At 35.8% G+C, this 17,107-nt stretch overlaps 1 protein-coding gene across 5 annotated transcripts in view; it reads left to right on the forward strand.

Moving 5' to 3' along the window:
- The window catches only part of MRTFB (myocardin related transcription factor B), a 236,227-nt gene that overhangs the window by 154,977 nt on the left and 64,143 nt on the right, over positions 1–17,107 (forward strand). For all 5 annotated transcript variants that reach the window (XM_054589599.1, XM_054589598.1, XM_054589600.1 and 2 more), the window contains 5 exons: positions 1,952–2,017; positions 4,378–4,433; positions 5,544–5,619; positions 9,532–9,693; positions 11,339–11,517. In XM_054589599.1, the coding sequence (XP_054445574.1) occupies positions 1,952–2,017; positions 4,378–4,433; positions 5,544–5,619; positions 9,532–9,693; positions 11,339–11,517 (539 nt within the window). The remainder of the gene's footprint in view (positions 1–1,951; positions 2,018–4,377; positions 4,434–5,543; positions 5,620–9,531; positions 9,694–11,338; positions 11,518–17,107) is intronic.

Consider the following 17,107-nt stretch of genomic DNA (forward strand, 5'->3'; position numbering starts at 1 on the left):
GGTTTGCAAATCAAGTTGTTGCAAATGTATCCATCATTCCAAGACACCATCACCCAAAAATATATATTGCATTTGATACATTTGTCTCACAAGTATGGTGCTTTGTTTGTTTGCTGTAAAACAAAGAGGAGGGCTGTTGTTTTCACTACCCTTTGTATTTTACTCCTTTCTTTGAGGACCCCCTTGGGAGAAAGGAAAAACTGCTAGAGATTCTTCAACAGACGTGGACCACTGTTCCGGAAGTGTCAGCCTTTGAACTGGAGATTGTTTTGACCCTTTCCTCCTCTCAGTATTCCTTTTCTTGGGATTCTACCACTCAAATATTACCATCTTAATTTCAGACATGCATTAACCTTAACATTCATACAAGAATGTTAGAGTATGCAGCCATTTGGTTGCTATCAGATTCACAGGTCAACTCCTTTAATGTTTAATTTTATTCCTAGAAGAGTGGGAACATGCTATCCTCAATAAACTGTAAATTGTCAGAGAAAAGATCTTTGAGTTAGAGCATAATTGATCCAAAGTATCACAAAGCATTTTAATGTGAGAAACATGCATATATTTTTTAACTCATTAAATTTTTATTTTGCTTGTATAGGAGAATTTTGTTGCTTCAGTTTAAAATGGAATGTTGTGAAGCTTTGTGATCCTATGATCCCCAAAAGAAGCAAAAAAATTTTTTTCAGTACTTAATAAAGGATGACGTTCATACCTAGCAATGAATAACAAATATGTTTAAAAGGTTATTTTACGATATAGCATCTTTTTGAAGTATACTTAAGTTTGTGCTTTGCTCTACAGGCAGCACAAGGGCAAGCAAAAAGCAAAGGCTATGAGGGCCACAGGCCCTGCATCTTCAGACCGCAGGGGTTTGTTGCAAGTAGAAGCCATCGTGTGCATTACATTTGAACCTGGGTGAAAGACTGGTCTAAGCCGGCTCCTGTTCTAGCCGTCACCCATTTACTAGAAAATTCTCTGTCTTCCTTCCCTACATTTAGGAAATACACATCGGAAATTTTGGGGTTTTTGCTTATTGACAACCCTTAAGCATATACTTAATAATCCTAAGTTTTTATCCAGGGTTTGAAACAAAAATAAAAATAGAAACTTAAAATTTCATGTAAACCAAGGAAAATATTTTTCAAAATTACTTTATTTATTCCTCTTTTGAAATTGGCTCATTTTCCAACCAAAACTATAGAGATGCTATGAAAGGAATCCAACTGAGAAGCTGAGGAGAAAATATTATTTTGATTAAATTAACAGACTGGATTTCCACACTTTGTAATGTATACCTTGATTTCTATAAGTTCTAAGGATTTTCCTCTTTTTATTAAAATGATAAGGTGTCAATCAATTTGTGACTTTCTTAGAACTTGTAGAATGAGATACAGTGTTTTGTTTGTACAAAGATCATTAAACTTGAAATTCTTAAGTTAGAAATTTTTCCCTTGGATCATTAGTGATATCTTCTTAGTCTAATTATTATTATGCAGTTGACCTTCATTAAAGCTATTTAGAATTTGTTCCTAATGGAGTAAATCCCGCCAAATAATTCGGTCTGTCCTTAAAAATACGTTTTTTGCTATAACTTGTTTTTAACAAAAAACTAAGCAGTGTTAAGGAATCTCACATTTCTGTTCCTACAAATAAGACAATGTATGAGCCAGTAATTTTTGCTTTTTTTTCTGAGTACTGTGTGATTGTATTTAAACAACAAATACTTCATTTTATTCATCAAACTAAGATTATTAACTAAGTAATCAAAAAGCATTTTGAGAGAACTTCAAAGTTCACCAGTCAGAAGGTACAAACTGATTTTCTTTTTACAAGCTGGATGGTGACAGGTAGCATCCTTATGCAACTATGAATTAGAAGATGTTTAATATAGTTGACTCCTTCAGTTCCATCCAAACTCCAGTGCTAAGTAATTATTTTCTTTTTACAGTGCTCCAGCTGAGGCTGCAGCAAAGGAGAACGAGAGAACAACTAGTGGACCAGGGCATCATGCCACGTAAGATTTAAGTGTTCTTGTCATCTCTAATGTGATGTAACAAAATAGGAATGCCCAAGAATAACCTATATCACACTATACTTCTAGCTGTATCCATGTAATCAATATATAGTTAATTACCAGGTGAATGTATAAGGAAAAACCAGACTTCAGCATTGCCAACTTAAGAGAAACATTTAAAACATTTAGAAAACCCGATGCTGATTAAAAGATGGACTCAAATTTTATATTATACAAAGAACACCTTTAAAACTCTGTAATTGGGTTAATATCAGTTCTTCAAACTGTAACATTCGTTTTAATTTTAAATAATTGAAGTAATCATACTATATAATAGGTCCGGTGTTACTTAGACTTGTAAAAGCAGCATGATAAAATTAACTTGAATCCTTATTCTACTTTAAATTACTTAATTTAAATTAATTATCTTTGCTACAATATGAGCTATAATATCAAGTGTATCTCAGTTAAGGACTAATAAACATCCTATATTTAATTAGTAAAATCTTTCTTGCCCAAGTACAGATATTTTTGAGCTGTCTCTAAATTTCAATCCTTCATTTTTTGTGAGTTGATTAATTTTAGAATATTTGTTCAGGTTGTTTTCTCTACTCTTAATCAGCAAGTTTGATGATGTTATATTTTAGAGAGGAAGAGTGGTTGTTTTGTATAGGCCATTAGGATTATTTATATGGATTTTGCCAAAAAATTGATTTATCCAAGAAATAACTTATGTGGCTTTTAAAAAACAGAAAGAAATTATAAAATGTTTTTATGCTTCCTAGTCTTCTGAGTCACTGATGCTACCCTTTTTAGTTTATAACGAACAGTTTTTCTCTGCAATAGATTTCTCTCATTGAAACTTTTTATTCTGGACTATTAATTATCTAAATATTTTAAACCTGCATTGTGACAGAGTCAATCTTATTTAATAATCTGCTAGATGTTTCCACCATTACATTCCTGACTGGGAACAGGATCAATCAAATAGGATCACATTATGATGTTTAAGACACTGCTGCTAAGCCCGTTGTAATCTGGTTTTGGAAGCTGGTCTCTAGCCAGTCCTGTTTGGACTGCGTTTTGCTGGAAGTCTTTGCTGTGCTTCAAGTACCAGAGCTGACAGTAGTAATGCTACCAAGAGCTAACTGGCCAAATTTTAGAGATGACAACCCAATAAGCTTTGTCCTGTATCTCACCCACATCATTTGATTGCCCATTAAGTACAAGGTGTTATCAGACAGTGGTGGACATACACGCAAAAGAATTTACAAAGACAATTGACAAAAATACGGCAGTAGGCAATATTTTAGTAAGTAAACACTGCTTACCCTCTCTCTGGGATTCTGGAATGTACTAGCAGTTAACAAATTAAAGAACTACTATGTCTTTAGAGTGATTTGCATTGTGGTGTGGTAGAAAGAACATGAACCTTTCCATTCAAAATTTCAGATTTAAATCCTACTTTGACCACCATCTTAGCTCTATGACTTCAAGAATACATTTTACTTCTTTGAGCCTTTTGTCTGTACTGGGGCTAATGCCTGCCTTGCAAGGTTGTTATGATGATCAACAGCAATATAATTGTGATTGACCACAGAACAGTGAGTTAACCCTGTTATGGGTTCTCAGTAAATGCTAAATCAGATCTGTGAAACACGGAGTGCATAGTGTCCTCATGTTTAAGGTTAGGTCACTCATGATTAAATGTCCTGAGGATATTTGGGCTTTCTCCAGGAATTGATATGGCCATTAAAAGCAAAGACCTGTCAAGGAATCATCAGAGAGTTCCCTTGTGATGGTACAATAATTTGCCCCAACTATTGGTTCAAACTAATCTGACCTGATATTTTCATTGTCATTTTGTATACAACGCCATTTTATTTATTTTTTAAAGATTTTATTTATTTATTTACTGTTAGAGAGGGTGGAAGGAAGGAGAGAGGGAGAGAAACATCAATGTGAGAAATATCAGTTGTCTCTCGCACGCCCCTAACCAGGATAATAGCAACCATAGGCAACCCAGGCATGTGCCCTGACCAGCAGTTGAACTGGCAACCTTTCGGTTTACTGGATGACACCCGACACACTGAGCCACACCAGTCAGGGCTACAATTCCATTTTAAGTGTTCACTTGTTTTATTTGTGAAATATATAATTTTAATTATGAAACATTTAAGGTTCCAGATTTTGCAGATCTCCTAAAGTAACTAGTACATAAAGTAACTAGTAAATAAAAGGAACGGTAGATGTGAATTAATGTGATTAAGAAGAAACATGAATAAGACATACTGTAACATTTGACTGAAGTATTAACTCCTCTATTTATACCATGAAACTGCTTTCTTTTCCTCTCACAGCTTTGAAGAGCCCAGCGGCATTCCATGAGCAAATAAAAAGCTTGGAACGAGCCAGAGTAAGAATTCTCAGTTCAAAATGTTCTACTTCTCTTTTTCTCTCTTTTATTTCAAAGTACCCGTCGACAAGCAGCAGCTTTACTCCTAAATATGTCAAAAGGAAAAAAGCAGTATATTTTCAGGATATATGGTATATAGAGTAATACATTCTGGGGTAGTTTTATCTTGGAGGTTGGTAGAAAATATAGGACATTCAATTTTGTTCTTTTAAAACCAATGACTAATTTTGTACATAAAGGACAAATCATATTTTTTCACTTTCTTGCTTTCAGGGCATAACCATGGTTTTTAGAATAATTAGGGAGTAATTCTGCCATTTGTTACCCCAGCAGTTGGACATAGATGCTGCTGTGTCACCTGTGAATTTAACCAATCGTAGGAGAATCTGGCCAAGTGAAAGACCATGGCTACATTCCACTCTGCTTTGTTCTTTGGGTTGACTCCATCATAGTTGCACATCTAAGTGCTATTTATTATTTTTCTTTAAAAGCACCATTATGTACATTTTTCTTTTTGTTTTAGGGAAAACTTTTATCATGTTTTATGAACTGCATGCTCTAAAAATTTCTTTAGAATTTTCCCAGGATGCAATAATGATCTCTTAGAATCTTACAAAATATAAAACCCCTTTTAAAGCCCTATTGTTTGGGGTATACAGTTCTGAATAACAACATATGACCAAGGATATGAACTCATCAAAGAGAATACATGAGAAATTTTTAGGAAAATTGCTATGAAGGTAGATTTTTCACTTGACCTGAAGTTTAGATTTTATTGATTTTAGATACTTACATAAGCAAAATTAATGTCTGTTCAAAAATCAGCTTCCAAATTATGAGCCTTTGTCTTTCCCAAGTTTTAAAAGTCTATAAATTGATTACTTTATTCCAGCGTACACATCAAGTCCCTGTACAGTGTTGAAGGCTGTAGTTTAAATCATGTATTGGATAATAGTTTCTCAAAGTACTAATTTCTTCCTCTTAAAATCATGGCCAAAAGGGTATCAATTAATTTAAACAGAGTACCTTGAGAGAAAAATATATAAAACCACAATAAGTCATAAATAATGTATGGTAAGACTGTCTTCTTCCTTTCTTTGTTTTTTAAAGACTGAAAACTTTTTGAAGCACAAGATTCGAAGCCGACCTGATCGTTCTGAACTTGTCAGAATGCACATTTTAGAAGGTAACAGTTTTATTTCTGATTATTTTGTTGCATTTTCTTAAGAAAATAAGAATTCCACAATTTCTGTTTATTCCTATTTTAATAACTTTTATCCCACAGGCTGACATATTCCAAACTAGATAGCAACATGAAAACCCTAAGTTGAATGTTACGTTAGATACACAAGAACAGTTTGATTTTCCAAATAACCAGTTGATAGACTGACTCTTCTGACGCAGCCGGTGCTGCAGGTGTTTCTACCATACTGTTCTGGAAAAACATTTTTGATCCAGAGGATTTCTTCATCAGTGAGGAGCATGTGCCCATTCATTAAGTCACAAAGGGTACAGTAGCCATAAGTCAAACCAAAGATTTTCAATTACTTGGCCCCTGTTATGTCTACCTGGTATGATGCCCACACTTAACATTTTCTCTTTGTTGCTACTTACCCACAACAGTCTAGCTTGTTCTGACCATTATCTTAAGAACCCTCCACTCGACCCACAAGATTTTCTCAACGATAGAGCCACATCACTTGGGAAGCTGGTAGGGACAGTTCTACTCCATCTTTGGTGCGACATGTGGGTAAGGCCAGTATGTTTTCTCTCTAAAGACAGAACATTCTTGAAAGCTGGTATCCCCACTGAAAATTCCTCAAGTTACATTTTCTTTCATCGTTTTGCTTCTCTGACTAATTTATTGAGCAAGACTAGGAGCCTGACCCTGTGATAGTCTTGAGCATATTAAACCTTAAGAAGCTACAGAAAGTATCTGAAAACTCCTCAAATATTTAGACAAAGTTATCAGGTGGAAGGAATACAGATTTGTTGTCTCTGGCCTGATGACAGACTTAGTATTAGAATTAGATTGACATTATAAAATATTAGATTGTAGCTCAACGTATTATTCCTAAAGGTCAGGCGCATCCAAATATAAAATTTTCAGTAAACCTATGGTTTCTATTATCAGAGGTGTTTATTCATTGGCCAGTGAGCCAGATACCAGAGGTCCAACAAGTGAATCCATCTTCATAGAGTTTACATTCTAATGGCACAGGCCGATGAACAGGCAAAACAAATGAATTATTGATTCAGAAAAGTGCTGTATAGGGAATAAATAGGCTGCTGTGATAAGGAATAAGCACACACTGATGCCACACTAAGGATGTTATAAAGAAGTTCCAAGTATCAAGTTGGCCTCTCTGACCCCAAGTAGTGTCTCTTCTAATCCCTAAGAATCTGTGATTATGCGACTGTCTTCTTCTCTGGGGCAGGAAATGAAATTTCCTGGCCAAAAAACTCTACTTTGGGTTGTGTTCTCAGAAGTCCACTGGACTAAAAAAGCTTTTCCAGAATTCCAGTGGTAGGGTAGGAACAGCTACGAGCTGTAAGGAATAAGTGACTCTTCAAAGAAGTGTACTGGTAAGTGACTAGGTAAATGGCTTCTTCTCTGCCTATCAGAGATCTTCACCTATAAGGGACATTTTTGTGGGAATAGTACTGTCTATTTCAGCATACCTCCTAACTGTAACAGGGTTTATTAATATAATTAAGACCAAGGCAAATACATTTAACTATCAAAAGGAATCATATTTGCTTTTTATAAAAGAAGACTACCCAACATTTAAAAACCTAATCATGTGCACAAATGAACCATAAGCAGTGTTTTTGGGACATCTATTCTCAAGTTGGGATTTTTTAAGTAAGAAAAAATTGTGTCATCTATAATTTTTAAATACCTTAAAACCGCCCCCAGCTTATTTAACATTATCCTAGTTTTCATTGGATTGGATAGTTGGCAGGCAAGAGTCTAAATTATTTTCTGAAGGTTAGCATCTAAAATCCAGCCTCAGCCTAATGGAAATTAGGTTGTAATATGACTAAAAACAGAAACATGCCAAAAGGCCAACCTCTGATTATTTATTTTTGGAATATTTTCTTTTCAAACATATTCTTGATATGACTTGGCTGGTATTTATGGGAGAGAAGAGAAGGACAGAACTATCCTACCTAGATCTTAACAGAAGTATTTAAATATCAACCTAAGTGTGGTGTGCATGATCTCATTCACCGCACCTATCATCGTCCTGTATGTTTACAAGTGTTTTATCTACCAAGATTGGGGCCACAGTGAGTTATACAGGAAAATTATAAAAATGAGATGACCACACATTATTTTCACTCATAAAAATGTACATTTATTTGCCAAAATTCTGACTGAGGTCTAGGACCTTCACTTTGGGGAAGAGTTTAATGAATAAAGTTCACTTTATTTTTCTTCCATAAAGCACAACCATTGTACATTGTCTACAACTTCTGTTTATGGTGGAACCAAAACTTAAAGGCACTTGAAAAGCAATCTGCGTTTAAAAATCCTAGGTTTTAGTTTCTTCACAAATCCTTTACAGTCGTTAATTATCCCAATTTGACAATGATTTTTTTTAATGACTCACCTTTGTCAGATTGTTCCAAAGCGTTTAACGTAGGTTCTAAGAAATAATCACTTTATTTTTGAAGTTTATTCTTTCTGTATAACATTTAGTTATATTATGTATTAACAGTAGCAATCCCAACAGATATGAAGTATTTTGTGAATGATCAAGGTTGGCTTTGGTAAGTAAATAAATTAACTGGTGGAGAGAGAAGTATAGGGACCCCTGAACAATATGGGTTTAAACTGTTCAAGTCTATTTATACATTATTTTTTTCAATAAATACTATTAATATATTTTATTTTCCTTATGATTTTCTTAATATCAGTTTTCTCTAGCTTTATTGTAAGAATATAGTATGTAATGGACATAACATATAAAACATGTTCATTGGCTATTTATGCTATCAGGCTTCTGGTTTACAGTAGGCTATTAGTAGTTAAGTTTTGGGGGAGTCAGAAGTTATGTGTGGATTTTTGACTGTAGTGGGGGAGGGTCAGCATCCCTAATCCCTGCATTGTTCAAGGGTCAGCTGTACTCAGGTGTGCCAGAGAGTAGTTTATCGGCCAAAGGCTTACACTGAGCTTTGGGCTTCAACAAGGACATTTTACCTACAAAGTGAAGAGCATCAGTTAATCCTGAGAATAGTTACAGGGAATTTCATTAAAAGACCTTCAGTATAATTTAAGAGGCAAGCAACTTTCCAATCAGAATTTGGGTTAACACCTCATCATTTTTAATCAATTATAAACATTATTTAGAACAAGGTAATAAAATGTTAGTGAGAGTTATAAGAAGCACAAGTAATTGACAGAATTACACACATGAATAAGCTATATTTATAATAGTTTCACATCTGTTGTACAACTTTATGCATTTGTAAATAGATGAGCTGATGCTTCTATATGACTGTTAATTACTGTGTATAGTATTGAAAGTTCCTAACAGATGCAAGATTATGTATGCAGAAACAAACCCAAACTCTTAACTGTGATGATCAACTCAGCGATACATAGGGATCAGTACAAGAATATGATTTGAAGCTCTGCCCTTTGACTCCTGCAGAGAAGTTTATATCCTAAGATACAATGTCTTTCCTTCTAGGAATTGACTTTCCAATGAAGCCAAATCTAAAACGATGAACTTCTTGAGCCATGGACCACATCTATCCTATTCACCCTCTGTATCCCTGATTCCTAACAAATGTGAATATGACCCTTCTACCGTAAAGAAATAATGGCAATACCCCAGTTTTGGCTCAAGTTCATGTTAATTTGAGTCTGTGAGCATCCATATTGTATAGGCAGTAAAAGCTACCCAGAACTAAAAATATAAAATGTTTGCTGGAATGTTCATAAAGGGTATTTTTCTTTTTCCATGGATACATTAAGAACACATCAATATGTTTAAACCAGTTTAAATTAAATTAGTTGGCCTGAAATGGCAATATGGAATAAAGATAGTAATTCAAGTAATGTTTAAAACTGTGTTTCTTCTTTTAGAAACATTTGCAGAGCCATCCCTGCAGGCTACTCAGATGAAGTTGAAAAGAGCTCGCCTAGCTGATGATCTGAATGAAAAGATTGCTCAGAGACCTGGTCCTATGGAGCTGGTAGAGAAAAACATCCTGCCTGTAGACTCCAGTGTTAAGGAAGCAATTATAGGCAAGACTCTAAAAATTTATTCTGGGAGAACAAGCGTGGTAGTTTAAGATAAAACAAATTTAATTTAAGTCAGCACCAATCGTAAGTATTGTTTTCTGGGTCAGTTAGAAATTAACGCTTACACTGGTTCTATTATTGTTACAGTCGTCCCTCAGTACCCACAGTAGATTGGTTCCAGGACCCCCATACCAAAATCCTTGGATGCTCAAGTACTATTTACAAAATGATGTAATATTTGCATTTAACCTACCCATCATCCTCCCATATACTTTATATCATCTCTAGATTACTTACAATACCTAACACAGTTATGCAATGCAAATGCTATGCAAATGCTATGTAAATAGTTGTTACACTGTATTGTTCAGGGAATAATGACCAAAAAAAGTCTGTACGTGTTCAGTACAGACGCAGTCATCTTAGGCCTAACTGCATTGTACGTGTCAGCAACACTGTTAACTTTTCTTAAAATATTTTTTATCTGGGGTTGCTTGAATCTGAGAAGGCAGAACCTGTGGATTACAAAGGGTCAGCTGTACATTAAATATCATAAGACTAGCACCTCTTACCTATTAACACTGAGATTCTCCTTACATCCAAGGTTTAAGTCTTTAAGCTCTGATTTTATTATCACATTTTCTAAGTTAAACTTACTGTATTATACTGTTTCGTTTCTGTTGTTATGTTTAAAATTTTTACAAAATTTTCATTATTTTTGCTCTATATACTTCCAGGAAAGATAAAGGAACATAGCCTGTTCAGTGTTAGTTTGGCAATGTTATAGATGTATTCATTATAAATGGTAGTATCTGTCCATTTTATCTTGCTCTCAATTTAGTTACTAATGTTTCCACTTTTTTCCTGGCATAAGCCTAACAGGAAAAAAATTCCAGAATAATGCCACTTATTCAGCAAGCAATTTTTTTAAGTTACTATCCTACTTAAACTATTATAGTTTCCATTACTCATGGGGACTTTCTATTTTGCATTAGTATGAGTTTCAATCTTAGGCAATTTGTAGTATATAATTAAGAGTAGTACAATGAACTATGATCCCTTTCAATCCCAAGGAAATGGGCTCCCAACAGTAAGGTGTCAGTATAGCTGAGCCACTTCATGAAGTGGGACTTATCAAGATACCCAGTCATTGCCTCATTTTCCCCATTGCCTCATAATCTTTTGTAACAATTAGATTCCAAATCAGGATCCAAACACGGTCCACACTTTGCCTTTGGCTGATATACCTCTTAAGTATCTTTTGATTGGGTCTCCCTCCTCCTTTCTTTTCTTAATTTGTTGATGAATATGCTTATTTTATCTGTAAATTTCCACATTCTGGATTTTACTGGATGCGTTTGCATCACCATGTGTCATTAAAAACTTTCTTGTCTTCTGTATTTCCTATAACACGTAGTTGGATCCAAAGGCTTAATCTGATTCAGGTTTAATTTTTTATTTGTTTGTTTGTTTCCCAAGTACTTATGGTAGGTAGTGGTGGGTTCTTGCATTGGGAAGTACGTGATATTCTTTTTTAAAAAAAAACTTCTTAAAGTCCTATATTAAAAAAAAAAAAGTTTCTCCTTCTTTTTCATTTAGGCTTGGTATTCCAAAGACCAAGATAAGCTAAGAATTTTTTTTTCTTTAGGCGTTGGGAAGGAGGACTATCCCCAAACTCAGGGCGATTTCTCATTTGATGAAGACAGCAGTGATGCTTTGTCTCCAGACCAGCCAGCCAGCCAGGAGTCGCAGGGGTCAGCCGCATCCCCAAGTGAGCCAAAAGTTAGTGAATCACCATCTCCTGTGACTACAAACACTCCAGCCCAGGTATCATCTTTCTTGTTTTTACTCCTAAATAGGGAAAACATCTTGTTTTTTGTATATCAAGTATGTATCTTGTATTTTACACATCCGTACATTCTCAGCAGAAGGTAAGTCTGAAAATGTGGGAAAATATCAATTTTTCACCTGTAATCTAGCCACTCTTAACATTTTTTAATAGATTCTTACATTTTATTCCTGTACTATATACATATTTTTATTTCACAGTTTTATAACTCTTAAAAATTTTTTTGCATAACTTCTTTTTGAGATATAATTCACATACTATGAAGTCTACTTTTTTTAACCATCTCACCATTTTAAAGTATACGATTCAGTAGTGTTAGGTAGACTCACATTGTTGTGCAACAGATCACCAGAACTTTTTCATCTTGCAGAACCAAAACTATATCCATTAAACAAATCCCAGTTTCCCCTTCCCCGCAAGTCCTGGCTACCACCATCTGTCTTTATGAATTTGACTACTTTAGATATATCATTTAAGTAGAATTGTACAGTATTTGTCTTTCTGTGACTGTCTTATTTCACTTAATATAATGTCCTCAAGGTTCATCCATGTTGCAGTACATGACAGAATCATATTTATTTTTAATGCTGAATAATATTTCATTGTATAGATTTACCACATTTTGTTTATCCATTCATCAGTGGACACTGGGTCACTTCCTCCTCTTGACCATTGTGAATAATGGTGTTACATACATGGGTATGGAAACATGTCTTCAAGATCCTGTTTTCAATTCTTTGGGGCATATACCCAGAAGTGGGATTGCTGGATCATATGGTCATTCTATTTTAATTTGCTAAGGAACCTCCATATGGGTCTCCACAGTGGCTGCACCATTTCATACCCTCCACATCCTTGCTGACACTTCTTAGTTTATGTTCTTTTAATCATAGCCATTCCAGTGGTGTAAGGTGATACCTCACTGTGCTTTTATTTTTATTTATACTTTTGTATAAATTTTGTATAAAGTATTATTTATACTTTTGTACTTCTCTGATGTTTAGTGATGTTCAGCATCTTTTCATATGCGTGTTGGCCATTCATATATTATCTTTGGAAAAATGTCTATTGAAGTGTTTTGCCCATTTTTTAATCAGGTTATTTGTTTTTCTATTATTGAGTTGTAGTAGTTCTTTATAGATTCTGGATATTAACCTCTTAATAGATATATGATTTGCAAATATTTTCTCCCATGTCACTTTTTCTCTCTGTTAATAATATCCTTTAATGCACAGAAGTTTTTAGGTTTGATGTAGCCCCTTGTCAATAAATACGTATCATTTTAATTGCTACATAGAATTCAATTGAACTGATATACTATATCTCTTTTAATCAATTTCCTATTGTTGTTTACTTGGAGTTGTTTCCTGTTTCTCACTCATGCAATAAGAACCCCTTCTGTGTTCTTACATATTTGCTACATCTTTTTTTAAAATATATACATTGTATATATTTAATAAGGGTGCTTACCTTATTTCTTTGGATAATTACCAGACATTGAGATGGGCTTGAACCTTTCACTGGGAAGATAGACACTTACTTACCTTCCAGGAAGGTAATACTGATTTCCAGTCATTATGTGTTTACCACAAATAGGTAACATCATTACCTTAAATCCTGAACACTGCTTGGATATTTGACTGTTTTAAATGACTCCTTGATTTTAGTTAGAGTGAATTCATTTGTTCAACAAATATTTATTGAGTACCTGTTATATGTCAGATTGTATTGGGAACAAGAGTCTAGTGCATACAAAGGAATCTAATAAATATTTTTTACTAATTTCATTGGAAATTCACATTTCTTATTTTTCAGTCGGTGTTCATGTTCTTTCGGTTTCATAAGAACTGTGCTGCACATAGCTTGTTGTTCTCTTCTCATGGTTGTCAATTGCTGGTCATTGGCGTCAATTCTGTGCCAATAGGACTCCCCAGTTTGGGATGCAGCGAAGAAGGAAACTTTATTCAGTGCAAAACAGCTCAATTGTCATATAGCACAGCAGTGAAAATAGCATGGCTGTGAGGCAGCCCTGGGGCCAGGCAGACCTATGGCCAGGCCCCTATCCCACTAGACAGTTCTGCTTAGCGCCTTGCAGGTGTGCTTTGCGCTGTGCTGCTCTATTTCACTCTGGTCTGCTCTGCTCCAACAAGACATCTGTGGTGTTTTAGTTCAGCCAGGGAGCAATCAATGTAAAAGGAAAGTGCACTCTCAGAGCCAGAGGCGATCTGGCTTATATGGACAGAAGCCCTCACCCCTGGGCCCTGATTGGTCTGTCCTTATGTAGATGAGGACTCCAAATCCTCGAAGGACTCAAAATCCTCCAAAGACACTGTCCTGATTGGTCAGAAAAGAGCCACTCTGGTTGATTGGAGCTGCTCAGCTCTGGTTGGATGAGGAAAGCCCCACTCCTGTTGGTTAAAATAGGATTCCAGGAACTCCTTTGCAAGGGCTGGCTCAGATGGCAGAAACGCATGCGGGCAGGCAGTTCAGGGCAGAGGGAGGCATTTCAGTGCTGGCTGCCCCCTGAAGTGCAGTTTCTGCGAGAGGCCCCTGTGTAGAAGCAGCTGTGCACGGTTGGTTGGTTGTTTTTTTAAATTTGAATCCAGTTAGCCACTATGGGTGCCTTCTTTCTTAAGGTTCACATGGTGTTTTTGACTTACTGAAATTTTAAAAGAATTTTGTTATTTTAAATACGAAACTATTGAGCATTTTAATGGGATTGGTGGACTTCAGTAGAAAATGTTCTCCTTAAAGCCTAACATCATAGAATTTTTGGGTTGGGAAGGAATTTAACAATTATCTGCCTTAACTCTTACACCAGAGGAGGCCTGGGTTCAGAAAAATTTACACATTTTCTTACAGCATTTCTTCTCATTCATGAATATCTATTGGTTAGGTAGGAACTATGTCTTTCAGCATTATTTTCTTCCTTGTACTTGTCAGCATAATCTGAAATATATTAATTTATTTGTTTATTTTTTTATGCCTCTAAATAAAATGTGAAAATGTGAGCTTATGAAAGAAGGATTTTGACTCTTGGAGGGCAACGTGTGTGTGTCTGTGTGTGTGTGTGTGTGTGTGTGTGTGTGTGTGTGTGTGTGCGTTCAACATCAAGCACAGTGCCTGGTTCAGAAAAAGTGCTCAGTAAGTGTTGAGTTGAATTCAGCACAATGAGAGCTGGCTGACATCCAGCTTGTAGAAGTGGTGTTTGTGTTCCTCCTTTAAGAATAGAGCCTCTCCAGCTTGGATTTGTCAAAGGTAGTGTGGGTAGCTGTGGTTCACATCTGTCAAAGTTTACAGGGCAAGAGTGACTAGCCCCTCAGCTTTGCTGGAACTTGATCTAGAAGAAGGGCGAGGGACAGTGGCCAGCCCATGGTCTGAGGTCTAAGCAGGCAGAGAAGGAAAGCAAGGGAAACCAGCCCCTACTGTATTCTCACATACTTGCTGCACCCTGGTTTTGAGCTTTAAAAATAGGGCTAAAAAGAATGTTAAGTATGCAAGTAAATAACATTAAAAAACAGATCTACTTATCCATTTGGGTTGTTCTCTGCTTCTGTCTGAGTAGGTCAGGATATCAGACAGCTAATAGCATGTCCTTAGCTTTTCGTAACAGAATTTTTGTCACCTCAGCTGTCTACTGGTAATGACTTCATGACAGTTCCAGCTGTGTAGGAGATTGTCATTCTCCTTTGCCCAGCATGGCTTGTACTATTAGGTTTTTCACTTTGCTCTTGAAATTGGGTCTCCAGCTAAGCTTGTAAGTCAGAAACTTTAACCAGAGGCAGTCCCACCCAGTAGGCTGACATTCCAGAATTCCTTGAAGGAAAAAAAGGAATAGCAATGTTTCTTGAAGAATAAATATGCTCTACTTATTACCAGTGTAACACACAGTAAGCCTTGGGTCATTCCTGAACTTAAACAGTGTTTGTAGCACTCTTCGGTGCTGCTGCAGCACCAGCTCTGCCTGCTATGTGTAGACCACTAACAATCTGCTCTTTATCTGTCAGCTGGGCCTGAGGGAAATGACCCACCCACTTGACAGAATGGTATACTTCGTACTTAAAATTCAAATAAATGAACCTGGGATAAAAGCTGTCTCACTGCAGCTTTACCAGTCACATAATTTCTGTACAGTATACTTTGAGGCCTTCTTAAATTGTGTGTCATTTATAAAATTCCCTCGTATTATGTGTTGTAATATTTATAAGTAAGGAATTCATATTCTTATTATTTATACTTTTATTCATTCAATTAAAGAAGCATCTCTCTGGTAACTGCTATATTGTTTTGGCAAATTTTGTACTTTATTTTCAGTTATCCAGTGTTTGTTTATAGAATTTATTCAGGCATTTCACTTGATATATAAAAAATGTATTTATCTCCCAAAATAGAATTACTTTCACATTTATAGTTCCAGGGGAAAGTATCTGAAAACATTGCTTCTCATTAGGTATCAAATTTCCAATGGACGGGGACATCTCATCATTTTACCTTAGTAACTTCATACTGAACACACAGGATCTAACACATAGCAAGTTCTTACTGCCTTAATGAATGAAAAAGTCCCAGGAAAAGATCTCTGCAATATATTTTTTCCTGCTTTAGAATTATAATTGTGCCCCTGCCAAGAGTCAGTGTCATTACTATTATTAAAATAGTCCTCATAGAGCAAAATCTTTGAGATTCTTAGATTTTAATCTTTAAAATGGAAACTCTGGAAGAGTTTGATGGTGAATTTAGTTACTACAGACCAGTGGTCCTCCAAGTTTCTGTAAGGAAGGAATAGAGTGAGTGAGTGAGTGAGTGTGTGTGTGTGTGTGTGTGTGTGTGTGTGTGTGTGTTTTATGTAGTTTAATTTGCACAGCATTACGGATTAATTTTCTTGTAAAATACAATAAAAGTAGTGGGGTGACATCAGATTTACATAAGTCTTCCAATACATGTTGCAGGCAGTTAACAAAGGTCCACAGACCATACTTTGAGTATCACTGTCATAGAATTCACTTACCTTCTTGTTTATCTGAATGAGGTTGGTTTTTGTTTGTTTGATGGACTAATCATTTTGTACTGCACATTTAATCCTATGGTTTAAGTATATTTTTCTAGTTTCCCTGTTCACTTTTTAAGAATACTTGGCCTAATATAAAGTTCAAGCCCAGTGTAGGGAATTTCTTTTAGATTCTTTTTTTTTTTTCATTGTTGTTCAGTTACTGTTGTCTTGCCTTTTTCCCCGTGGCTCTCCCCTGCCCTGCCCCACACTGCCCACCCCGCTGCCACAGTCAGTCCCCACCCCATTGTCCCTGCCCATGAGTCCTCTATTCATGTTCCTTGACTGGCCCATTCCCTTTCTTTCCCCTGTTATCCCTCTCCCCCCACCGCCCGCCCTGGTCACTGTCAGTTTGTTCTTTATTGCCACGTCCCTGGTTCTGTTTTGCTCATTTGTTTGTTTTATTGACTAGGTTCCACTTAATAGGTGAGATCATATGTCTTTCACTCTCCAGCTTGTTTCACTTAGCATAATGCTCTCTAGTTCCATCCATGGTCTTGCAAAGAGTAGGGGTTCCTTCT

This window comes from Pteronotus mesoamericanus, unplaced genomic scaffold (assembly GCF_021234165.1).
Source record: "Pteronotus mesoamericanus isolate MK-2021 breed Mesoamerican mustached bat unplaced genomic scaffold, CSHL_Meso_final scaffold_167, whole genome shotgun sequence".
Lineage (NCBI taxonomy): Eukaryota > Metazoa > Chordata > Mammalia > Chiroptera > Mormoopidae > Pteronotus > Pteronotus mesoamericanus.